A 25,688-nucleotide genomic window follows, 5' to 3' on the forward strand; every position below is an offset into this window, starting at 1 on the left:
CTAGCAGTACCGAACAGAAAACATTTGGAGGAGACTTTGGCAGTGAGGAGAAGCGAGTGTTTGGTTGTTTTCCTCTAGGTACAGCTCAGGTAGCAGCCCAGAAGGTCGATGATGCTACCATGAAGTGAAAATCCATACATTAGTAAATAAATATTTATTTTTAACGGCCTCTTGAGGCTTGAAACGTCCTAACCCTCGCGCTGTAGGTAGTCTCTTCGTGCTTCAAAGGTGTGCTTCTCAAACGTCGCTATGCATCCAGGTGACCAGGAGATCTTGATAAAATGTTCTTTCTGAATCAGTAGGTCTAGGGGAGGGAGTCTGAGAAACTGCATTTCTAACAAGCCCCCCCAGATGATGCTGTGATGCTGCTGGGCCATGATCCACACTTTGAGTAGCAAAAGCTTAAAATCTCAAGGCATATTCTTTTCTTCTCTCACTATTTATTTTATTGAAGTATAGTTGATTTACAATGTTTTGTTAATTTCTGCTGCACAGCAGTGCCTCATTTATACATACAGATGTACATTCATTTTTGATATTCTTTTCCATGATGGTTTATCACAGGATACTGAATATAGTTCCCTGTGCTCTGCAGTAGGACCTTGTTGTTTATCCCTTCTCTGTATAAATGCGTACATCTTTAAGGACTTGCAGACTTGTCGAAGGAGGCCTACAAGGGTGAAGATGATACGTGCTGAGCCCCGGGTTCTCAGCCTTGCCTCCCGTTCGAATCACTTGGGGAGCTTGAAGAACAGCTCCGCCTGGGCACCCCGCCCCCAGAGATTTGGATTCATTTATTCCGGGGTGCAGTCTGGACACTGGGATTTTTAAAAGCTCCCCTGTGTTTCTCACAAGCAGCCAGGCTAAGAACTGACAGCTGAGCGCTGCCCCATTAGCTACTACGTATTTACTGTCATCCGGGGACTTGAGGTAGGTGATTTGTTACATGCCAAAGGGGTCTTTGTGTTGACAAAGAAGGGAACCAGCGCTCCAGACCATAGATCCACGTGGAGTTTCGATATCTTCTGAGAAGAGCACGGATTTGCAGGGAACTTTGTAGGCTGGAGAGGTTGTCAATAGGCCTGGATGTTTGGGGAGCTTGAATCAGGGCCTGGTCATAAAAGTAAATATGTCAGCTGGCTGGGGACACGATAAAGAGGCCAGCACAGAGGGCAGAAGCCCTTAAATAGCAGCGGTGCTTAAATCAAGAAGCAGCGGCAAAGAATTACAGTGATGATAGATCATGGTAACGACAGAATACAGTGGTGACAAATTATAGTACCCCCAATGCCAGACAGTGCCGGCCACACTGACATGTCAATTATCCATCAATAGCACACCCTTCTGTGATACAACGTGCCGGTTATGAGCTTCGGATTCAGAGCCACATTGCCTGAGTCCAAATTCCAGTTCCACTGCGATTAGCTGTGCGGTCTTGGGTAAAGAAATTCATCTCTCTCTGTCTCAGTTTCCTCATCTGTAAACTAGAGATAAAAAGTCACACTAACTTTATGGAGTTGTTCTGCTATTAGAATAGAATCTGGTTTTTAGATAAATGCTTAGTACTTGTTAGTGATCATTGTCACATTGCTTAGAATTCCACCATTCTGTTCATTTACAACTACTTACCAAAAACTCGGCTGTCACTAGGTTCTACCTTGCGTCCATGAGATAGCAACCTATGAAGGCAATATGGCACGAGAGAACCCATCCACGTTAAGTTGTGGCACTGTCTTGAAAGGCAAAGCTCACCTGATATGATTGGCATCAGGATGATGGCGTAGTTCTGGAACAGACAGAGGGGTGAGGGTGAAAGGCACTGAAGTTGGGAACATGACCTGCTCGCACCAGGCCAGGTAGATTTCTGAAGGGACTGGAAGCGATTGCGTTTGCAGGTCATGAGGTCGAGAATCTGGATAAGCTGTGGCGCAATGGGAATGGACAGAATTCTTGTTCCGAAGACCTTATTTAGTGAAAACTCAGCCACGAGGGCTATAAAAGGTAAGAATGGAAAGGATTTGCAGGAAGACCACAGAGTGGGAAGCAACAGTAGCTTCTAAAATGAACATCATAAGTGCAGTGATATGCACGAGCTGCCTCATTTTTCTCTGCCAACCCTTTGATTTTTTTTCCTGAAGCTTCTGTTCTTTGCCGTCAGTTCACATACCTAAATAAGGTTTTAGATTCCTGTGCCCCACGTGGGAACTGCACAAGATTTTATCTGGAGTGGACAAGTAAGTTTTCAAAAGAGTGTCAAACCAAGAACGAGAACATATTCATCAAAATTTCTGTTTTGAAAGATGAAACATTTAGTGATATTTGGGAATTTAATGTTTTGATTTGAGTCTTTTCCCTTCTTTATGTGCGACAACAGAATTGGGGGAGTGAGAGTAGGATTCAGTATATTTTTCTTGTGCTTGTCTACTTACATTTTTGGCTTCAACTAAAATGGAATGCCAAGAGGAGATTAGAAGAGATTTATCTCACTAACAATGAAAGACTTCCAGTTTTTTAATTGCTTGTCTGGTATATTTATTAGAATTATGTGCTCTTTTCTTCAAAGATACTTAAAATAGACCCTCCCCCTTGATTTAGGGTTGTAAGGTAATAGGGGATGAGAATGGAGTCAAAGAGGACAAAGTATGTTAAAACGCAGGCATTTGCAACAGAACAGAAGTACCTTATCCTGGCAGGGCAGGGACTAGGGTGAGGGGAGTGAGGTGCAGATTTTAAGGGTGTGTTAAAACGGTCATCAAAATGAACAATATTGAAGTGTAGTATTTTTTAAAAATCAAAGTGAACACCAAAAATCTCTGATGAGCAACATATCAAAAAATTTTAGAAGACCTGGGCGAATTCTAACGTCCAGGATGCTGGCTTTATGTCCTGGTGGGAGTTTGGATCCAGGTCAGCGTCTCTTTGGAGCAGGGTGCATTTGTCCCTAGGATTCTGCATCAGGGATGCTTTGCAGAACTGAGCACGATGAATGTGAAAATCGTCCATAAGTCCAGAGCTACTGTGGCAGTGGATTCCTTTCCTGGTACCGTTTAATAGTGTCCGAGATGGTTATGTGCTTTGAGTTCCAGCAGACTGAGGTTTACCCGTTCATGGCTAAGCCAAGCATGAAGCCGATGCAAGTTCGAAATCCCCAAAGGTGTTCCTCACTGGGGTTGCTCAGTGAGGGGCTGGGCTGGCCGCTTCCGGTGATTGAACCGGAGTTTTCCGTTTATCCACAGAACAAGTTCTGTGCCTCCGGCTGCAGTACAGGCCTGCCCACAGTACCCTGCCAGCGTGTTTACACCCTGACCTGGAGGGACCAGCTAAGGGTGAGAAAGTGATTCGCTCTCCACGTCCATCTCATGCTTGTTTGGTTGGCCGAGACCGGCCATGCATGCTGTGGATGGTCCCGGGGCTTTCAGGTCTCACGGGAAAGCTCTCCATTCATGGAAGCAACCCCATGTCAACTGGCAGTGTATCCATCCGCTCAAATCCATGAAATTCCGAGACATAGAAAGAGGGAACATTTTGTGCTTCTAAACGATTTCTCATCCAGTGAATCACTGGTTAGGCTAAATAGTTTAGATAAATGCATGAATATTTTATTGCCTTTACTCGGAGTGTTGAATTCAAATTGTCTTCCTAGAGTAGAATCATTTCAGAGGCAAATCTTAGAGGAGACGTCGGTGGTTGCTTGTCTCATTGTCCAGAGGGAGGGTCCTGGATTTGTTTCCGATTGATTTAATGATAAAGCAATGGAATGACACGAAAACATTTTAAAACTCCGAACTGCCGATGTTATAGTGAGAGTTCTGAGGAGTTTTATTTTGTTTACTAATTGGTGGGCTGTCGTGTGGAAAGACGGTTCTTGGGCGTGGGCTCTTAGGCACATTTGGCCACCATCTTACTGACCTCTGCCGAGAAAATAAAATGAAAAATAGGAAATACTTTAAACATATAAAAGGGCCCACCAACTCTAAGCATAAAACAAGCGTTTTACTGTTGATTTTTAATCATTTTGAATAGTATTTATGAAACAAGTTTTAGGAGTCTCGACCCCTAATGCCGGTACTGCTAGAAAGACATGTCATTTTGATATCTCCTCATTTCTTTGGCTCGTCTCTAGACTTGTGATCAGAAACAAGGAGAGTTGTTAACGGTAGCTTAGTCCAATTTCTGCCACATAACGGACTCTGCATAAATAGCAACTTTTGTGCTTCTCTCAGGCCAAGGGGTTACTTCCCATGAGTGTACATACCACAGGCTGTTTGCGATGGGCACTCAATCAGTTTCCGCTGCCACGGGCAAGTACGCGGGCTGGGAAAAGAGGTATCACCTCTCGTGGGGTGTCCCCACCTGCCCGTGTCCCTGGCTGTGACCCCAGCCACCCTGAGGAGGTTCGTGGTCCGTGTCTGCTTCATTCACCTCTACCTCCAGGGATTAGCTCTAGCCACGTCCTGCAGTTTCTCCCCTGATTGGGGCCGCAGCTGTGGTGACTTTGGTGGGTGGACTTAGGAGCATGACACAGAGGAGCGGAGAAAGGCAGGTTGGCCCCTCCTGCCCCGCCTCCCCTTAACACGTTCTGAGCCATCACCAAACGACGTTCGGTTATCCGGATCCTGCAGGACCACCACATTTACCCCCGCTGCCACTATCTGTGGTTTCCCTCCTGATTTGACTCTTACTAGATCCATAGCTCACGGTCACATCTGTGGGTTGAGGGAAGGCAGGTAGGTTTGGTATCTGGGGTTCTCAAACTTCCCCAAGCATCAGAATTACCTGGTGGGCTCTTAAAGCCCTGCCCCCAGAGGTTCCCTTTCAGTCGGCCAAGCCAGCTTCATGGGCTGAACCCCGTACTCAGAAGGAGCACCCATTTGGCTTAGTGATCTGCTCTCACCATCTTGAAATTCTAATCATTTTTTTAATCTTAGGGCCCCGCATGTTCATTTTGCCCTGGGCCCTGCATATGGTGGCCAGTCCTGTCAGGAGGTCCAGAATGGAGCTTGAGAATTTGCATTTCCAACAAGTAATGCATTTCCCAGGTGATAGCGATGCGGCCGCATCAGAACCACTGAGTGAGGTTTTGCAGAGTCAGCCCAAAGGACAGAGGAAGAGGACAGTCGCTTTCCACCTCTCCCCCGCCACCTCACCTCTGCTGGACCAGATCCCATCACAGCCATGATCATGGAGGAGAAAACAATGTGACAGCTTCAGTTATTTTTGTTATTGCCGTTATTGTTCTCTGTTTTGTTTTAACCAAACTGAATGCTCTCATGAAGCATGCTGCCTTTTTAATACCCCCAGCGACATGGACTTGATTTCCCTGTCTGTACACCAGTCCAAAAACAATGTATTGAAGCAGCTCGCAAAAATATATAAAGTGGAACAATATCATAGTAAGTAACTTGAAAGGCCAGGGAAAGGAAAGCAGTGGAAAGAGTGATAAGGTAAGCTGAAGTTGGGGTGTGAAACGCACAAAGGCTTCACACAAGCTCCAATACGCCAACTCGAGTGGAGCCCCAATTCCTCAGAGCCTTTTAGCGGTCATTGCAAAGAGAGATACATTCTTTATTTCATGACCCGTGTTTCTATGTGGAGAAATAATTTTTACCTCCAAGTAGGTAAAAATAACCTGCTTGCCTGGGAGAGACCCAAATGTCCCTAGTACTGAGACGTTCAAGAAATTTCTTTCATGAGGTGTTTTTCTTTATGCACATAACTGTCGGCTGAATCTGCAACTTATAATACTTTGCTTAATATATGCTCTTCTGTATGTTTTGTGAGCCAGAAGAGCCAGCTATGAGACCGAACAAGCTACAATGCGACCTTTCCAAAACTTTCCTCCTATTGTAAAGGGACCGAAAAGCATTCGAAGCCCTGATGGTTATTTTGTTTTGGCAAGTGAATTGACTTGACTCTCTTTAAAACAGCCCATAAAATGAGGCTTTATGTGCCCACTCTGATCGATATAACACTATGACTTATTCTTGCCGAGTAGACATAAGACATTTTCATTAATGAACGGAAAAATGCCAACTAAACAGGGAAAACAACTGAAATTAGCCCAGCAATTTGATATCTAGCCCTGGTCAGAACATAGGACCCTGATTCTGAGCTGAGCTCTGTGTTGCTACCAATTCAGCACGTTCGTATTTTTCTCATTTTCATAGTAAAGCATCCTCAGCGAGAGTCGAACCCCATGACGACAGACAAGTGTCCGTTTGGTTTGTTTTGTGTCCCCTCCACTAGAATTAGGGAGGGTTCCCCCTTTAATTAAATGGTGGAGGTTAAATCGTTTTCTTCCCCCACTTCCCAGCAGGAGTAGTAAGTTCCTTTTATTTTTCCTTCATTCACTGGAGGCCTAAAGTTTCGTGGTTGTCCTCTGGCTCTTTCCCATAAGGTTATCGGTCATCGGTTTAAACAGGAGGCAAGGAAAGGACTGTTTATTCCATGTGGGTAAGAAATTCCCTCAGCTGCCTCGGTGACAGGGAAAGCATGACACAGCTGCTGAGATGCTTTCCCCTGGCACTACCCCCTGCTGGAGACCACCGTGAAGCTAGACCCCCTGAGAGCGTCCTTCCTCCGTGTTGCATGCACAGAACCCTTTGGTCAGGAAAGCCTTGCTCGGGCATGGGTTTGCCTTCTTTAAGATCACAAAGGATTTGTTTTGAAAAATTAAACCAAAAGAAAGCAAAGACAAGTAAAGAGAAGTGAAGTGGGGGAGCGCGGTGGGGGGGGAACAGAAACGGGTTTGGGAACTTGTCATCAATCTGTGATCATTTCCCTTTAAGATGTCAGGGCCACTGTTTTGAGGAAGGTAGAAAATACAGATGTTCCCAGGTAAGACTTTCAACACTCTTGTCCTGTTCCTGATGTTCTCATCTTCCTGTTCCGCTCACTGTTTTCACGGTTATTTCTGTTGCTGTGACAACTCATGCACATATAAACCTTAATGGATATTTTAATTAGTACGCTTTATATCAATTTGTAAAAGCACTAGTGCCTTGTAGAGTCTTTTTAGGTGTATTTAAATACTATGGACTCTAGTGATGGTCATATATTTATCCTTTTAGCCACCGTTTTAACCATGAAACAGTTATTCCCACCAGCGTCATCATCGTCATCGTCATCGTCATCATCACACCAGCAGCATCATCGTTGTTCTCGTCCTCAGGAAGGTTGGATTCACTTACACTAAGTATTTGGGTGCGGGGAGAAAAGGTGTCCGTAAAGCCATAATGAACTACACGTAAAGTTTCAATCATAGTTTTAGCTGAATTATTTTTAATTCAGGTTATTGAGGAAAGTAAAAGAGTTATCTACAGTTTTTCCCTACTTAACAGATAGTGAGCATCAGACTTTAATTTTTAAATCGAAACAGGGATTGATCCAACAGGCATTTCAGTGATGCACCTTGGAGAAGACAGGCATCCATGTGTTTCACCCTCCCCTGCCCCACTTCGCCTTGCTGTTTCCTGTAACATCTGTTGGGTTTTACTGCCATCTGCTGGCCACTTCATAGAAACGCTTTCACCTTATTGACACAGGAGTCTTGGAACCTTGCTCAGAAGCTCTTTTTGTTTCAGCCCGTGTCCATGCATTCTCCTCCTGTCCTGTGTGAAACCGTCGGATTGTTTGAATCTGGTCGCTCATTGTTAACACACTCATGCACCTGTAATTGTCTCCCTGTGCCAGAAGCCCTGACATGCTGAGGTCGGAAGTTTCCTTTTCCATGGGAGGAAGGCATTCGTCCACAGATTCCAACAAGGCCTCCAGCGGAGACCTCTCCCCTTATGACAACAACTCCCCAGTGCTGTCCGAGCGCTCCCTGCTGGCTATGCAAGAGGACGTGGCCCCGGGGGGCTCAGAGAAGCTTTACAAAGGGCCAGAGCAGTATGTGCGGGTGGGCCACTTGCCATCTTCGAAGTCGAGGGAGAGTTCTCCTGGACCAAGGCTTGGTAAAGGTAACTCCACCAGTGACTTTGATTGCATGTGGCCTGATGTGGGTGATTTGGACCTCCTCTCCATCCCTTCACCATTTCACGTTTCTCTAACTCAGTGAGCATTTACTGAGGACCTGCCAAACACCGACTCTGAGTCTGAGTCCCTGCAGACCCAGCTAGCTGGGAAGCGGTCTCAAGCTCTGACAGCCCCTGACATTCCCAGCTGACTTTCCTGCTCCAGCATCCGAGGAACTTTATGTGTCCTGGCCTGTGGGTTGGGGTGCGTATTTGTTAGGCTAAGATGTCACCGAACCATTGCTGTTAACTTTTATAAAAGGAGCAAGCTGAACTTACTATATAACAAGCTGGCATGTTCCAAAGAGGTCTCCGTGGGAGATGACGTTTTTAGGCAGAATAAGGTTTCCATGGTCAAATACATTTGGGAAATATTGGGTTAACCAAGCTAACGGTCTCTCTACTGTACAAGTTCTCAAACTCTTTAAAGTGCTAGTGGGCACCATGGATTTCCACAATGGGAGGGAGGGTATGGGTTGCAGCTTTTCTCAAATTCATTTGACCACCGAATGTTTGGTTCTGTTCTCTCCCTCCACAGAGTAATTCGTCAGGGTCAGGACTCAACAGGACACTTTTAAAGTAATAATTGGAAGACACGGTACAAATTCTTACTATTTTATCTCAAATTTATAGTTTAATCCGAAGAGCCACTCTGAAAGGGCTTTTTTTTTCTTTTGGTGTTTTTAATCACAGCAGTTTTTTTAATTTTACAAATATTCGTGTCAAAATGTTTTTTAAATTTACAATGAAAACAGTAACCCATGTTCCCATCAGGCATAAAATTTATTTTTAAAATGCGAGAGTACTTGCCTCATCTGTAAAATGGACTCAGGGTCATCTCTTCAGGATTAAATGAGAGAATGCGTATGAACTGCGGAACACAGGGAAGCATCCGGTAGACGTTTGCTTCTAGAAATATCATTATTATCAGAATTGTAGTGAGGATTAAATGAGACGGTGAAAACACCTAAGATAGTGCCTTAGGCTGTAAATAGTTACAGACAGACTAAGGGGATGTATGAATAAATACATGCAGGACTGACTCTGTTGCTGCCAGATAAAGAAACTATAACTATTCCTCTGTCTCTGTGTTAGTGCGGTCAGAGCTGTTGCCACCCATCACAATTCTACTGGTTTCCTATTGCTGCCGTAACAAAAGACCGCAAACTTAGTGGTTTAAAACAACACACAAATTTATTATCATACGGTTCTGGACATCAGAAATCTAAAATGGGTCCACAGGGCTGTGTTCCTTCTGGAGACTCTAGGGAACAATCTGTTTCCTTGCCTTTTCCAGCTTCCAGAGGCTGCCTGCATTCTTTGGTTCCTGGCCCCTTCCTCCATCTTTAAAGCCAGCAACGTAGCATCTTCTATCTTGCCTCCCTCTTATAAAGACCCTTGTGATTACATCGGGCTCGCACGGATAATCCAGGATCATCTCCTCATCTTAAAATCCGTAATTTAAGCACACCTGCAGAGTCCCTTTTGAATATAACATCTTTACAGGTTCTGGGGATCATGACACGGACATCTTTGTGGGAGTGCTTATTCTGTCTACCACAGCCATCATAGAGAAAGCCTTTTTGTAAATCTCAAATGGAATAAGCATCTTAAAAGGCAGGTCTGCACCGTATTCTGCCTTGTGTCCATCACAATCTCGAATATAGTACTTTGAGCAAAAGAGATGTTATAAACATATTTGTCTATTGATTTTTTGCTCTTCACTTTGATTGTGAGTTACATACCTTTTTTATACACTTCTTCCTAGACATGGCAGAGGAGGCTTTCAATATCTGGGGAACTTGGCATTCAACATTAAAAAGTGGATCCAAAGACCCAGGAATGACAGGTAAAGGATACTTTTTTAAAACCGGTATTTCATTTACTTTTTAAGTTAATTTCCTTTCATTTTCACCTTACTATCATCGTATTACATGCTTGTCAAATATTGTTTGGAAAATGCTGGAAACAGAGAAAAAGGGGATAAAGCTATACTTATCCTTTCCACCAAAGTACATCAGCCTTTGACTTTATTTCGTTTCATTTGCAGGAGTTTTTAAAGATAGTTACAATCATTCTGTCTGTGTACCTTTATGTGATTTGTTTCCCGTCCATTCTCGAGTTATTTTCCATTATTGTTGAGAGCCATGTGGTATGCCAGATGCATATTCGTAGTTTAGAGCCCAATGCTGGGACAATGAGTTGTTTCCATTTTTTATTGATGTAGTAATAAGTCATGATGTCAGGGACCTCTTTTATGGAACTTTTTTTTTTTTTTGATATTTTAAGTTATTAACAAATTCACAAAATTTCAGAAAGCCAGTTACAAATCCAGAATAGTAAAGTGGGGGACTTCCCTGGTGGTCCAGTGGTTAGGACTCCAAGCTTCCACTGCTGAGGGCCTGGGTTCAATCCCTGGTTGGGAAACTAAGATCCTGCGAGCCGCGTGGTGCAGCAAAAACAAAAACAAAACAAACAAAAAAAAAACAGAATAGGAAAGTGGGTCAAAAATGATAAACCTTTTCAAGAATTCAGAGGTGCAGTCACTTCACATCGCACAGAAGATGCGTTGTCTGATGCCCCATGAGCTGTAGGTGGCAGTGCCATTTCACTGCACTGTCCGTGTCACTTGAACCTCATTTGTATTGCAAATCACTGCGTTTGCATTTTGGCTTCCTTAAAGAGCAAACTTGTACTATTTTCCTTGGCCTTTCTCACCAGTGTTTTTTCATTTTTCTATTGATCAGCTGAATTTCGCCCACTGATTATCAGTTATGTCATTGGCTATTTGTGTGTGCCAGTGTCTTTAAAATTGCTTCTTACAAACTCTTCCTATCATAAAGACGTTAACCCTTTGTCCACTTTGTTTGCCACTGATATTATTATCCCTTGCATTTTTTCCCCTTTTTGGATATCTGAAATTTTTTAAATGTTTTACGTAAGTAAGCCTATCACTCTCTCTTGTTGTGAATTATTTCACAAAATTAATCTTTACTTTTACTTAAGCATTGGAGAGTCAGTCATCTATGCACTTTTCCCTTTCGTAGTATTCCATTATTTTAACCCTTAATTCTTTAATCCATCTGGAATACATGTTAATATATTGCATGAAGTGTGTAAATTGTTTGGTTTTATTGTTTCTCCCGAATGTGTGTGTATGTATGTATATGTGTGTGTACATGTGTGTATATGTTCCCTTTCTCATTGTTTTGTAACACCTCCCGTATTACAGTTTTAAAGCATGGTACATTTTTAATTTAATGGCCTCTAATCCAGTTTGAGTACTGATCCATTATCTAACTACATCTCATTGTATCCCATGAGGTGCTTTACTGCCTTTCCCCCCAAGGATAAAGTATTCCACGATATTCTGCTCTGTTTTCCTTCGCTCTTTCAACTCTGATCTGTCCCTGTATAAATGCTCATATGCCCCTCTCTCCCCAAAATGATCTGCTCTCTTTCCCTGCCTACTAAAAAGAAATGAGAGGACAGGGCAAATCCATAGGAAAAAGGCAGCCTGGGGACATAGGCCCCAGGAACTCCTCGTTTGCTTGTGAAATGCACTGTTTTGCTCTCCTTTCAATTTCCTGAGGAAAGTTGTATCAGTTAGGGAAGGCTAACTGCTGTAAGAAACACCCGCTAAATGTCAGTGGCTTAACCTCTCGCAGGTTGATTTCTCCCTCACCGCCCAGTCCACTGTAGACTGTGCAGGGCGATTAAGGGTGGGAGCGCTCTGTTCCACAGAGTCATTCAGGAGCTCAAGTTCCGTCTAGCCAGTGGCTCCCCCATCCTCAGAGGCTGGAGTCTTCCGTGGTTTTTCCATCCTGGGCTAGAAGTTAAAGGAAGGGAGCAAGCAGAAAAGACTAGGAGTGCATTTGGGTTTTTGTTTGTTTGTTTGTTCATTTTTTTATTAGACCAGGCCTAGAAATGGCTCACATCACACCTCTGCACATGTGTTAGCCAGACCTCATTTATGTGGCCCTCCTAACTGCAACGGAGGCTGGGAAATATCATCCAGTAAGGAAAGGGGACGATTTGGTGAACAACGAGCCAGTCTCTCCCACAGTGGAGGTGGTGGAATGTACACAGCGGCTGCTGTCTTCATTATCTTCTGGCACCAGATGAGGCACTTTTGATTCATCTCATTTATTCCTACAGCTTTAATTGACACAATAGAAACGTGGAAACATTTGTGTCTCCTCTGGATTGCAAGTTGCGCTGAGCGGGAAGGGAATGTTCCTTTCACCTTCTAGGTTCAGAGAAGTTTTCATAACCACGCAGAAGGGGGCTTTCCTAAAACATCACTTAGGGCCAAGGACTATCCGGTTGCATTTGACAGCTAACCTGTCAGAGTCCAGGCATCTGTCTTTGGAGCTGCTTCGCGAATTGCGCCAGTAATCCAAAAGCGCTGCACGTGTCTCTTACTAGGAGGTCTTTCACTTTAGGCAACAACAACTAAGCGTGTCAGCACTTCTTCAGTTTTTGAAATTGGCAGTAGGAAGGAGATAACAGGGCATCCCGACAGGGGCTCTACAAACCAATTCCATTTCTCGTCCTTCTCTCCGGCTCCCAGGTTCCTACGGAGACATTTTTGAAAGCAGCTCCCTCCGACCGGGGCCGTGTTCTCTTTCGCAAGGGAACCTGTCCCCAAACTGGCCCCGGTGGCAGGGGAGCCCCATGGACCTGGACAGCAGTGCGCAGGTCATTGGCAGGACTCAGACCACGAGCACCATCGCCGAGTGCAGGGCGCACGCCCCCGTGGCCCGCGTCTGCAGCACGCCCCCCATCAAGGGCGGCGGGGGCGGGAGGCGCGCGCCAAGGCCAAGGCCGGAGCCGTGCTGGACCGAAGACCTCGCGGAGCGCGAGCCGGAGGCGGCCTGGCTGCAGAGGAGAGCCAAGCCTCTGCACCAGAGACCTGCAGAGGGTGCCAGGCGCGACAAGAGGCCTCCTCCTCCGTATCCTGGTCCAGGGAAGCAGGCCCTAGCATCGGCCCAGCAGCCCGCGGAGCCGCCGCTGTGGAGGCCTCAGAAGCCAGAAGGAGGCTCGGGAACAGCTTTGGAAGAGGGAATCCAAAGAGCCGAGCGAGAGCGTCAGGCCGCCCAGCAGAAAGCGAGCAGCGCCTACCCCAGTCCCGCCAGCGATCGGAACAGTAAGACCTTGGGGGAACCCAGCTGGCTCGACTGGCAGAGGGAGCGGTGGCAGATCTGGGAGCTCTTATCCACCGACAACCCCGATGCCCTCCCGGAAACGCTGGTATGAGATGAGCCCTCCACGCTCAGCCCTCACGTCCCACACAGCCTTCTTCCACTCCGTAGGGGAAAAAGTGGGGTTGGACAATTGGGCACTTACTTGTTTTTCTTCTTTTACACTTAAAAAAAAAATAATAACACGAGAAAAGTCAGTTCACTTAAAGATATAGAGCACTAGGACCCTGGCCATTTATAATAAGATTCTATTGCATAGCCAGCCTTCAGAAAAAACAAAACCAGAAGTGGATGCTAATATCCAATCTAAAAGCTATTCACATTGGCTCTGTATAAGATAAAGCTCTTGCTTTGGTATAGCTTAATTGTATTTATGTGTCTTCAGTCTTGACTCTTGTATATTCTGTAACAGATTATGTATGATAATCCTATATGTTATATTCACAGAAAACAGAAGGAACACATTTTTAAATCACTTATTCTAAGTAATGAGATTCTATAGAGTGTTCTAGAATACGCACAAGCAGGTTTCTGTGCTTTGGCCGTAGCTTTTTAACTGGGGACAGCCCTTTCTTCGATGCCTGAGGAAAACACTAACAAAACAAAATAAAACAGAATATGAGAAGCCATATTTTTCTATAGTAGTGAGATACGAAAAAATATAGTCACTGAATGCTTTTTCATGTTGAATATGTTTTAAGGAAAATATTAAATTTGGTACAGTATGGAATATATTTTTAGAATCTGTTTAGAAAGAATTCAGAGAGAAAGGCCGTGCCTGACAAAGAAAGAATAATTAAGAAGTTGTCCTTCCCATTCTAGGTCAAATTCAATTTTATATAGACCATATATAATATATATTTATAATGTACGATTTTTATGTATTTTTCAAAACTGCAAACTGGAATCCAACTATAAAGTGTTTGAGGGTCAAAAGAGAGTATTCAAGTTACAGAACATGGTTTTTCCTTTTGCCCCATAATCAGTATTAACCAAATTATATGCAGTGCTTTGTGAAGTAAATCATATTTGGAAAAAGATTAAGCTCTGTATTTACATTGTGCCAGAGGCTGAGGAAATGTTTTCTTTGGTAATTTTACGTGTAGTGTAAAGTGTTCCTACCATAGTGCAGTAGTAAATTTGAAGTTTTTCAACTGCAAAACAATTTTTGACCAGCGGGTGGCAATTCGCTTCAGTATTTTATGAAAATTTTTTTTCACTTCATAAGGGAATGTGTATCATAGAAAAAGATGTTTTTTTTTTTTTTTATAAAACATGCTACTCTTAATTTTCATATTGGCGATGACATTTTCAGTGGTGTTTCCTAAATTTCTTACTTGTGCCATAATGAATAAAAAGTTAAGCAAAGCCTTCGTTCCCTGGCATTAAATCTAGTGAATGAACTCGCACCCCATTCCAAACGTACACTTCCCTATCCCCAAGTCCAAGTGTAATAAATACCGGCAGTACTATACATACACAGCTAAAGAGCTAGTAAAAAATATCAGGTGGCTTGGGGACGTAACCCGGTGACGCTGAAGCAAGTGAAGGCTGATTGTCACTCATTTGAAACTCAATTGTCGATGAGGAAGTGGTTTGCTCCAGGATGGGAACTCAGGTTTCCCACCTGCTGGACAGGTGTTGCCCAACACAATCCTTGTAAATTACATCTGCACTATAGGCCTTAGATGCTCCTTTTGCTTCCGGGCTGAAATAATGAAGTCTAAAAATGCTATCTGATGCCTCTTATCGGGGGAACGATAAGGATATCTTCAAGCTCTGTCACTGGGTCCAGCACTTCTGCCACTGGCAGGAACTCGGGAGGGATTCGCCTGCCGGCCTCTGGTTCCTCCTGGCTGCCCACACACAGCCCAAAGTTGCCAACAAGACCCAGAGCAAACGCTGTCTGACTGTGGACCACAGGTTGCTCTCCTGTGCCACCTCTTCTCTTTCTCCTCCCGCTGACTCTGTTTTCTTGGCTTTGAATTTGACACCAGTCTGGCCAGCTCTCTGTCTCCTTTCTGGACTCAACTGCCTGATATATGGGACCCCCCCCCACCAGGTTCTTGCCCTAATAGTCCTGTTTTTTAAACTGCCAGGTCAGATGGCCCTGAGGTTGACGTCTGTGTCACAAAAGGTAAAGTATGTCTATCTATTAATAGATCAAGAATAGTCCAGAAAACATGGCTCGGAATATTTTTTATATAATTAAATTGTGGTGTGTGTGTGTGTGTGCTGTGCCTGTTTATGCCCATGTACGTACATGTACTGAACAATATTCACTCTCCCTTTCTCTTTAGATGGTTTAAGCCCAGTGGCCCTAACTTTAGCTTAGCGAGTGAAAGCTTGTTTCTCAGATGCCTTTATCACATTGAAAGTAAGCTGTTTCTTTAAATTAATTTTTATTGGAGTATAATTGCTTTACAATGTTGTTAGTTTCTACCGTACAGCAAAGTGAATCAGCTATACATATACGTATGTCCCCTTTTTTTGGATTTCCTCCCCATTTAAGTCACCACAGAGCATTGAGTAGAATTCCCTGAGCTGTACAGTAGGTTCTCCTTAGTTATCTATTTTATACATAGTATCAATAGTGTATATATGTCGATCCCAATCTCCCAATTCATCCCACCCCCCCTTTCCCCCCTTGGTGTCCATACGTTTGTTTTCTGTGCCTGAAAATAAGCTGTTTTAAAACACACACACAAGCCCCAAAGACCTGAGTCAAAATTGGAGTCATTTCTAACACCTTGTAAACGTTATAATACCTGACAAGACAAAAAAAAAAAAAAAAAACTCTTTCAATTTGGACAAAACCATTTAACAGGCTGTTGAAGTCACTCATTCCTGGGAGCAAAGAGATCCTACAATCAAGAAAAAAGCTCCAGGGGCTTCCCTGGTGGCGCAGTGGTTGAGAGTCCGCCTGCCGATGCAGGGGACGCGGGTTCGTGCCCCGGTCCGGGAGGATCCCACATGCCGCGGAGCGGCTGGGCCCGTGAGCCATGCCCGCTGAGCCTGCGCGTCCGGAGCCTGTGCTCCGCAACGGGAGAGGCCACAGCAGTGAGAGGCCCGCGTACTGCAAAAGAAAAAAAGAAAAGAAAAAAGCTCCAACGTGCCACAGATGTCTCTGCATCTTTGAATACTCAGTCACCGTTTTTGTGTCTCTGCCAATGGGGCAGAATGATGGCAGAAATGGCCAAATAGGAATCTGTCTTGATCTAAGAAGCTATTAACATATGTTTGTTGTGGGTTTTTATAGAAAAGAAAATCTCTTCTACCAATGGAGTTTGTGCAAATTGAAGAAATTTCTAAATAAGCCCAGCTTCTTTTCTTATGCACATTTTAATGCACATCTGCTTGACAGAGAAACAGCATTGGGATTAAATCTAAGGAGAGGTCAGGACCGAGTCCAGGCCTGTGGTGTATGTCGCTCTGATAAGCAAACTGCAGGAGGTGGACTCAAGTGAACTGAGAAGAAAGGAAATGACTGAGGAAGAGTCACACAGAGATGAAAACAGGACAACATCTCGACCGGACAGAATTTTAAAACAGGACTAAATCAGTAGCAAATATTCTTCTCAAGAAGAAAATCCAAACCACAGGAAAGTTCCAATAAAGGTTGGAATTCATTGGCACGGTCAAGGCAGCGGATGACGTCGTGAAGACGTGGAGCTGCAGACAGTGGTCTCTGGGGTGCGGACCCCTGGCCTGGCGTGGTCTGCGGTTCCTCACGGTGCACAGAGCACCAGCCCCAACCGAAGGCCCCCGCAGGTTTCAGAAGGGTCGGAAAATTCTCTCAATTCAATTTGAGCAACATCTGTTCAGACTTGAGTGAGCAACTCAGACTCATCCCAGTCTGCCTGGGCCATCCCAGGTTTAGTAATAAAAGCTCCACATACTGGCATGGTAGGGAAAGGGGCCAGGATCCAGAGTGTGCCACCTTGCTACCTCTCAGGGTCGCCAGGTAAGATACAGGAAGCCCAGTTCAACTGGAATGTCAGGTAAATGACTAATCTTAATTTAGTGCATCTCAGGTACCATTTGGGATATACTTACACTTTTAAAAGATTCGTTGTCCCAGATATTGCATGGGACACACAAATATTGCAAAAGGATTTGCTGTTTATCTGACATTCCAGTTGAACTGAGCATCTATTTGCTAAGTGTGGCCACCCTGATCTGCAGCCTTGCTAGCCACTAGGTCCCCAACAGCCTGCTTGACATCTACACCGAACGCCCCACGGTGCCTCAACAGCCCTGAACGACCAACTGCAGCCTCGACTTCCACGTGGAGCCACGTGGTCTCCAGCCCCTACCCACCTCTCCGTCCAGGGAGTCTCACCAGCAGCCTCCCTGGGATCCCAGGCTTGTTGACTCATTTTGTCGTAGGCGCGTCCCTGCTTAAAAAACATCGGGGCCAGCTTTTCCCTCTGGCCTACAGGACAAGGTCCACATCCTTCATGATGACGTCAAAACGCTCCACAATCTGGTCTCGATCTGCCGTCTGCGTCTCATCTCTCCCCATATACTCTGGCCACGTGCAGAAAACTCCCCATTCCCACGGACAGGACACGCTTTCCTGCCTCTGTCCCAGGGGCCTCGAATGCTCTTCCTTGTTTTTCCTATTCAGTCAAATGCTAATTTTCTTGTAAAATTAGCTTGACTCCTCCCCTCCCACAAACACGCTGAATCGCCGCTTACTCCGGCTTTTGGCGCAGGTGGCCGTGTTAACAAGCGTCGCTGTGCATTATGGGTACGGCCGTACATTTTTATCCGTAGGTCATTCCCACTCTGTCCGTGACGCTGGGGACTACGTCCTCAGGACTTGGCAGAGGCCGGACATAGAGTTGGTGTCTGATAAATGTTGGCTGAACGTATGTGTAGAAATACGATCGAGCAGTTTACCACGCAGTGGAGAAAAAGTACAAGGCCGCCCACCGTCTGGCGAGTACAAAGGTAGGACTTTATTTTCCAGATAAAAAGGTTTTTAGAGAAAGGAGGAGACAGTCTGGGGAGAAGCTGATGGCAAGCACGGAGACACTGTGGGCGGGCGGGTGGCCTGTGATGCATCATCACCTTTTCAGTCCTAAGATTTAAACTTTCATAGTAAACGTGAGAAGCAGGTGTGTATTTCCATGGTTCCTGGTTGGCGCTCAGTAAGTATTTAATGATTGAAGAAACAGTGACGTTTCAAAGTGTGGGCTTCAGGGTCAGAGAGAACACAGCTTGACTACCGGCTTTATCATTCATTAGCTGGGTACCAGTTACTTTAAGTGGCTAATTCTCCATTTTCTCAGAGTAGTCGAAGCATAATAACACCCAACTCCCAGGATTGTTCTGAGGGTTAAGTGAGAAAATACCTAGAGTTGCGGCAGCCATACAACACGTATTCAACAGCTGGCAGTATAATTGGTGTCCCATGTGAGATCACTTTAGAAAAATTAATTGGGGCCCTCGGCTGCGAAATGCAGGTACGATGAGCTAACGTTTATTGATGACACCTGCTCGGTCTAAGTTTCACTCACATTAACTGATTTCATCCCCCACAAGCGGTAGACTGGAACCATGACTATTCTCATTTTCCAGGGGGCACAAAAGACTCAAATGGGTTGCCCAAGGCCGCATAGCTGGAAGGTAGCAGGACCAGGATTTGGTGGCGGGCCATCCAAGTGTGCGGACCTGCTGTTTGGACCGAACCTTCCGTTGTCCACTAGGGGGAGCAAAGCTGTTTCTTGTTTCCTTACAAACAAGATGCCCACGTTTGCTTAGAGGGTGTAGGTGTTTAATCACCAGTTAAACAAAAGACACTTTAACAGGAGAAAAGGGTTTATTTCATATGCATACAGGAACCAACAGAAGAATTATCTGGGTCCTTAAATAGTTAAAGGTTTACTGACGTAACCTAGCAGGGAAAAGGGAATGGGGAGAAACAGCTTCTAAGGGAAAAACAAATAGGTTTATTTAAGAAAAACAAACGGGTTTTTAGGAGAGCAGACAGGAGATAAGAAAGTTTTTGATAATGGTTGTCTATACAGGTAAGATCAGTCTTTCTGTCTCCATCAGGACCATAAAACTCCCCCAGCGAGGGGATTTATGGTAGCGTCATTTCCCAGAAGTTGCTTTTAGTCAGATAAGGGAAGCTCAGGAAGGCTTTTTTCTGCATCTGTTGAATCTCAAATGTCTTCAGCTTAAAACCATCTTTATGCCAAGTCTGGGATTCTGAGTGTTCTTCTCCACAAGGGTAAAATGAATTAGAGAAGGAATTAGAAACACGCTTATTCATGCAGGAAAGAAACATGGCAACTCAGTGGTCAGAGTCTTCTTAAAGTAAAATCACTTTACTTGGTCAAAGACCAAGGATCTGGGTCCAGAATCTGCTTGGGAAACTCAGTCATGAGGGGCACCTGAGGGCAGATGAGTCGCCTGGTTGGTTTTTCTTCCTGTTACTTCGCAGGAGGTGAGCTGGCCACCATCAGCCGCTTATCCCATCTGGAGGGGCGGATGCCATTGTGGCCATGAGCACAGCTGAGCTTGGCAGAAGGGCAAAGACTTGCTAGGGACCAAGGCAGTTCTGGTTTGCAATGTCACTGCCGAGCAAAGTGTGCAAACAAAGAAGCAATTCAGCAGTGACAGAGCGCAGACGCCAGAGGGACAAGCTGGCCTGGCGCTGGTGAGGTTTTTCACAGCCATTCTGCAAACATGAATGTTACGGGTTGAACTGTGTCCACCACCGAAAAGGTGCTGGAGTCCTAACCCCCAGTACCTGTGAGTGACCTTATTTGGAAAGAGAGTCTTTGCAGACGATCAACTTAAGATGAGGTCATTAGGGTGGGCCCTAATCTAGCGTGACTGTTGCCCTAATAAAAAGGGGGAAGTTTGGACGCAGAGACAGACACATACCCAGGGAGAACGCCTTGTGAAGACTGGAGTTCTGCTGTCACAAGCCAAGAACTGCCAGAACCTGGGAGAGAGGCCCGGAACAGACCTTCTAGCACCTTCGGAGGGGCCACAGCTCTGTCAACATCTTGATCTTACTTGTAGCTTCCAGAACTGGGAGGGAATACATTTCTGGTGTTCAAACCACTCTGATTGTGCACTTTGTTACGCCCTTGCAAGCGAATGTGGTGAAGAAGCTCAATCAGCAGAGACGACCCAGAACACCTGTGCAGCTCAGGGGAGCGGCCACCAGGAAAGCGTTTGCCTTTTGAGACCACGATTCACATAGAAGAAGTACCCAGTATCAGAGGGGTTTTCTGTGTCCCCGTTGGGTGGGCACTGTCTTCACCCCATTGTCACCTTCCCCCGCCCCCATCGTCACCTACCAAAGCGATGTGAGATGAGCTTTCAAAGGAAAGGTTTTCGTTATTAAGACAAAGGTGGAATTCTGCAACATTTAGAACTGAGGGGAGTGGGAGAACTTCAAGGACGACTTGGGAATAAGCAACGTTGGACAAGTGGCATTTGCACGTAACATTTGCTTTCACATTTCCTACTTGGAACTTTGACCCACGGCTGTGTAAATACGTGGCCGTTGTAAATGTATCGCAAAGATGGGGCGTGTGGAAGTGCAGAGGATTTGAAGGATGCAGGAGGAACGGGAAGCTCGAACCCTGGCCCCAGCGTCAGCAGCGTCAGCATCTCCTGGGCACGCTCTCGGAGTGCCAATTCTCACGGGACCTACTGAATCAGGACCCCTGGCGGTAGGCAATCTGCATTTTAACAAGCCCTCCAGGGGATTCTGATCTACACACAATTTTGAAGAGCATCTAGCTGGGGAAACCAAGGAATGGGGAGAGGTGGAGTGGGGAAAGGCAGCAAGGTCCAAAATGCTGCCCTAATGCAATACTTTGTCTGAACAGTATCGAGTCATTTTCTTTTTTACATCTTTACTGGAGTATAATTGCTTTACAATGGTGTGTTAGTTTCTGCTTTATAACAAAGTGAATCAGTTATACATATACATATGTCTCCATATCTATTCCCTCTTGCGTCTCCCTCCCTCCCACCCTCCCTGTCCCACCCCTCTAGGTGGTCACATATTTTTTTAAGTCAGATGAAACAGGAAATCATAAAATGAGTTTGCCTTACGTTTTAACTGAAAGCACAAAAGGACACCATTTGCTAAGCTTCCAACGTGGAGCTGAGGCTGTTTCCTTCTCTGGGTGCAGGAGGGTCAGCAGCCCACCTCCCGCTTCTTAGCTCATCCACAGCCATCGTCTAACATCCCGCTTCCAGTTTCTTTGCAGCAAAGTGTAGAAACCACTGCGAAGCAGTGAGCAAAGAATTATTCTGGATGTTTACAGGATTTCCCCAGTGCTTTCCAGTTTCATGGCAGTATTTTTAGTGATTCTCCTTTAAACCCTTCTGAATCACTCCTTAGTATGTACAGACTTGGTTTATGCATCGTCTTTCGTTTTGTTTAATTAAGTTACTGATTCTTGGTAGACTGACTACTCGGTTACTAGGAGCAGAGGGGCATCTGTTAGCTGTAGGGACCAGCCAGCACATTGTTTTCCTTTTTTTTCAAGTAGATTTATTGAGCTCTAAGTATATACCAGACACTTCACACCTTTAAAGTGTACAATTCAGTGGTTTCCAATCTAGTCACAGAGTTGTGCAACCATCAATTTTAGAACATTTTCATCACCCCTGAAAGAAAACCCTACACCCATTAGCAGTCACTCTCCGTTCCTCTCTCACCCCAACTGTGGCAACCACTAATCTACTTTCTGCCTCTATAGATTTACCTATTCTAGACATTTCTATAAATGGAATCATACCATATTTGGCCCTTTGTATTGCTTAGCATAATGTTTTCAAGATTCATCCACATTGTAGCATATATCAGTGTTTCATTCCTTTTTATGGCTGAATAAGATTCCATTGTATGGATGGACCACAATTTGTTTGTCCAGTCATCAGTTGGTGGACTTTTGGGTTGTTTCTAAGCCAGCACATTTTATAGAGGAAGAGGAAAGCACTGGTTAACCAGGAATTATCTGAAATACAGTCTTTTAAGAGTGCATCCACTCGGGGAGATCAGCTCGGTGCTTTGTGACCGCCTGGAGGGGTGGGATAGGGAGGGTGGGAGGGAGGGAGACGCAAGAGGGAAGAGATATGGGGATATATGTATATGTATAACGGATTCACTTTGTTATAAAGCAGAAACTAACACACCATTGTAAAGCAATTATACTCCTATAAAGATGTTAAAAAAAAAAAAGAGTGCATCCGTTGATGTACTTTATGTAAAAACTAGTTTGAAGTAGGTTTTCAAACCACATTATTTTCCCTGAGCTTAAAAATTTTCAGCATAACACATGGCATAACCCAGTCCATCGAACGTGAGAGAAATAGGCCACATAAAACCTAGAATTCTGGTCAGAAAGGAACCTTCAAGAGAATCTATGGAAAGTGAGGCTTATAGACCTAAAGTGATTGTTCAAACCCCCTAGCCAATGCAGAGATCAGTCTAGAAATGAAGAAGCCCAACACTTTCTTCTTCTCTTCCACTAGCCACCATCTCCAGATTGGAAATGCAACCTAAGAGAGTGAAGGAAAAAATACTTCAATGAAATGACAACTAAGGATGGGATTTTTCAGTGAATTAGTGATATAATTGTCTAGTGGGCACTGCAGTTTTCTCCAAATGATTCGTCTGGGTTAATCTAAGCACGAGGCCCTCCCCTGGGAATGTAAAAGGTGAGGGGTGTGAGGACCCAGGCCTGATGCCAAACTGGCCCAGATCGATTAAAGAGAAAACTTATTTTCCATTGGTTGTGGGAGACTTCCCCCTCCCACCCCGCCTCATATCCACTGGCCGTAAATAAGGATCGGAAAGCTCAGACAGCAACTAGAAGCCATCTGATGATGATGAAAGAAATCAGCCCATTGAGACGAGGTTGAAACTGAGCTTGGAAGGAAGTCATCGGGAGAGACGCAATGGACCAGGCACATGCCCAGTCTTGCACTTATGGTGGTGAGTCCCAGCAGGGATTCTCTTCCTTGCAGCCAAAAGCATCCTGATACTATTCCATACCCAGCCACTGAAGAGCCACAGAAACTCATCCCATTAACTTATCCTAAATGTAGAAGGAATAGCAATGTGTATAAAAGACAATTCCGCACAGAGCTCCAAAATGATAACCTTTAAGCATCCATCAGGACTCCACTGTTGCTGTGAAATCGTCTCTCTTCTCACGATTCCTAGGTTATACCACTCAACATGAATAGTTTCTGCAGCCCCTGGCACATGTGACAATGTATCTGTTAAAGCATTAAGTAAAAGCTAATTATAAATGTAAGCCTCATCCCCCAGATCGATACAGGCTCCCCAAGAAGAAACTTGTCTTAGAAACTTGAATTTCCAGTACCTGCTATGATTTCACAAAAACAGTGGCATGCTTGCCACGTGGTGTGTGTTAAAAGCTGGCAGAAAGTGCTGTCAGCTTTCTCTTCAAAGCAAGAGAGTAGAGTACAGAAGCATGAAGTTAGATGTTTTCCACATATACAAATGGCAGAGAATTTTATTTAAGATACTATGGCTTCCCCTCCATTGCAGCAATAAAATGTGTTATTTCTGTTATTGGGGGGAGGGGTGGAGAAGTGAGATATGTTGCTTTAATATACTATATATCTAAGAAATTATGTAATTTTGAAAATTTTACCTTAAGGAGGAATACGTTGCTTTTGAAATGATCTTTGGTCCATTTTACTTGCAGTAGACATAACACTGTCAATCCATGTTGAATCTGGGTACACGTTAAGTTTCCATGGACGGGATACCTTTGTGATCCTGAGGACACAATGAGCTACATTTCAAATTAGGAAGCACAAGGGCCCAATTATAATCTTTATTTTTGTCGAGCGGATCTGGCACATTAAGTAAACCAAATGTCACCCTGTTGTGCTTATATCCTTTAGAAGGTCAGACTGCTGCTACCTGTCTTTTCCCTTTAGCGATCTTAAATAACGTGAGCTCGCTTAGAGCAAGCAGCTGAGTACCTGCCAATCCTCCACATCAGGAGGAGGCCCTGCCGTCCCCCCTCTAGACAGATTCTTCTTGGGAGGAGTCAGAGGGTGGGGATTATTTCTCAGTACTTCTTTTCTTCCCATCCATGCCTTTTCCCCCTTGGTGATGATGAGGCGATGGCTGACATTCTTTAAGCCTTTCCCAGCTGCAGGCTCTAAGTGCTTTCAGGTGGTTTGGGAGGTGATTAGGTCATGAGGGAGGAGCCCTCAGAAATGGGATTAGTTACCCTATAAAAGAGACCTCAACGAGCTCTCTCGCCCTTCCATCACGTGAACAAAACAAGAAGACGCCATCCCTGAACCCGGAAGCCGGCCCTCCTTACCAGACGCTGAATCTGCCAGTGCCTTGATCTTGGACTTGCCAGCCTCCAGAACGGTAAGAAATGAATTTCTATTGTTAATAAGCCACCCAGTTGATGGTATTTGTAATAGCCATGTGAACAAACAAAAAGTCAGTTCTATTAATTCTTTTTATGGCCAAGAAAGCTGAGGCCCAGAGATACTGAGATGAGTGAAGGGCTGAGTCGTGGCTCTAAGCCAGCCGTCTGCCTCCAGGACACTCGTTCTTTTTTTCTTTTTCTAAAATTGTGGTATAATTAATGCCGTATAATTTCAGGCGTACAACATGATGGTTCGATATCTGTATATGTTGTACAATGATCATCACAAGAAGGCGTTAACACCTGTCACCTTAGAAATTTTCTTTTCCTTTCTTGTGGTGACTTTAGTTATCTACTCTCTTAGCAACTTTCAAATACGCACTACAGTTTTACTAACTATAGTCCCCACGCTGTACTTTGTACTTATCTGCTTTGTAACTGGAGACCCGCCCCGCACTCGGGCAAGCGCCAACATCAATGTCAACGTCCTACCTACGAGCTCTGGATTTTGGGTGCTTGTGGCTGTTTGGGATTCCGCATATAAGGGAGATCATATGGTATTTGTCTTTCTGGGTCTGACATTCCACGTGGCATAACGCTCTCAAGGTCCTGCCATGCTGTTGCAAATGGCAAGATCTTATTCCTTATTATGGCTGAACACTAGTCATCTCCCTCACGTTTTCTTTATCCACTAGGCATACTGCTGCATTTTCATCTGCAGCCCCAGTTTAAACCCTCACCTCGTTTGCTAATCCTTAGCCTTAGATGCAGTAGTTTGTTCTGATTCTGAAGAGTCTACGACTGAAGACTTAGTTTAAAACCCTGGAGAATATCCAAACTGATTTCAAGTTATAAATGAAATCCCCTATCAGAGCAGAGAAGTATTGATCCCTGGATACAATCAAGTATAATTTGGACACCAAGCAGCTCTCATATCCAGGATTCTAGTCTTCTCTCGGAGTGGAGTAATGGTGTACAAACATGATCTTGTCATCAGGTTCACCTGACAGTTTACTTTAGAGGTGGTTTTTCTCAAGAAATACTAGAACCCTATAAAA

The 25,688-nt window shown here is 44.6% G+C and overlaps 1 protein-coding gene across 12 annotated transcripts in view; it reads left to right on the forward strand.

Moving 5' to 3' along the window:
* ARHGAP6 (Rho GTPase activating protein 6) overlaps positions 1 to 14,606 on the forward strand; it is a 485,744-nt gene extending 471,138 nt beyond the window's left edge. For 7 of the 12 annotated variants that reach the window (XM_030845192.3, XM_060292330.2, XM_060292328.2 and 4 more), the window contains exons 11-13: positions 7,693 to 7,961; positions 9,784 to 9,864; positions 12,589 to 14,604. In XM_030845192.3, coding sequence (XP_030701052.1) covers positions 7,693 to 7,961; positions 9,784 to 9,864; positions 12,589 to 13,274 — 1,036 coding nt within the window. In that variant the 3' untranslated portion in view covers positions 13,275 to 14,604. The other 5 variants (XR_009560700.1, XR_009560698.1, XM_030845191.3 and 2 more) reach the window with 5 other exon arrangements.
* Positions 14,607 to 25,688: the final 11,082 nt, after the last annotated feature.

Source organism: Globicephala melas, chromosome X, assembly GCF_963455315.2.
Source record: "Globicephala melas chromosome X, mGloMel1.2, whole genome shotgun sequence".
Taxonomy (NCBI): Eukaryota; Metazoa; Chordata; class Mammalia; order Artiodactyla; family Delphinidae; genus Globicephala; species Globicephala melas.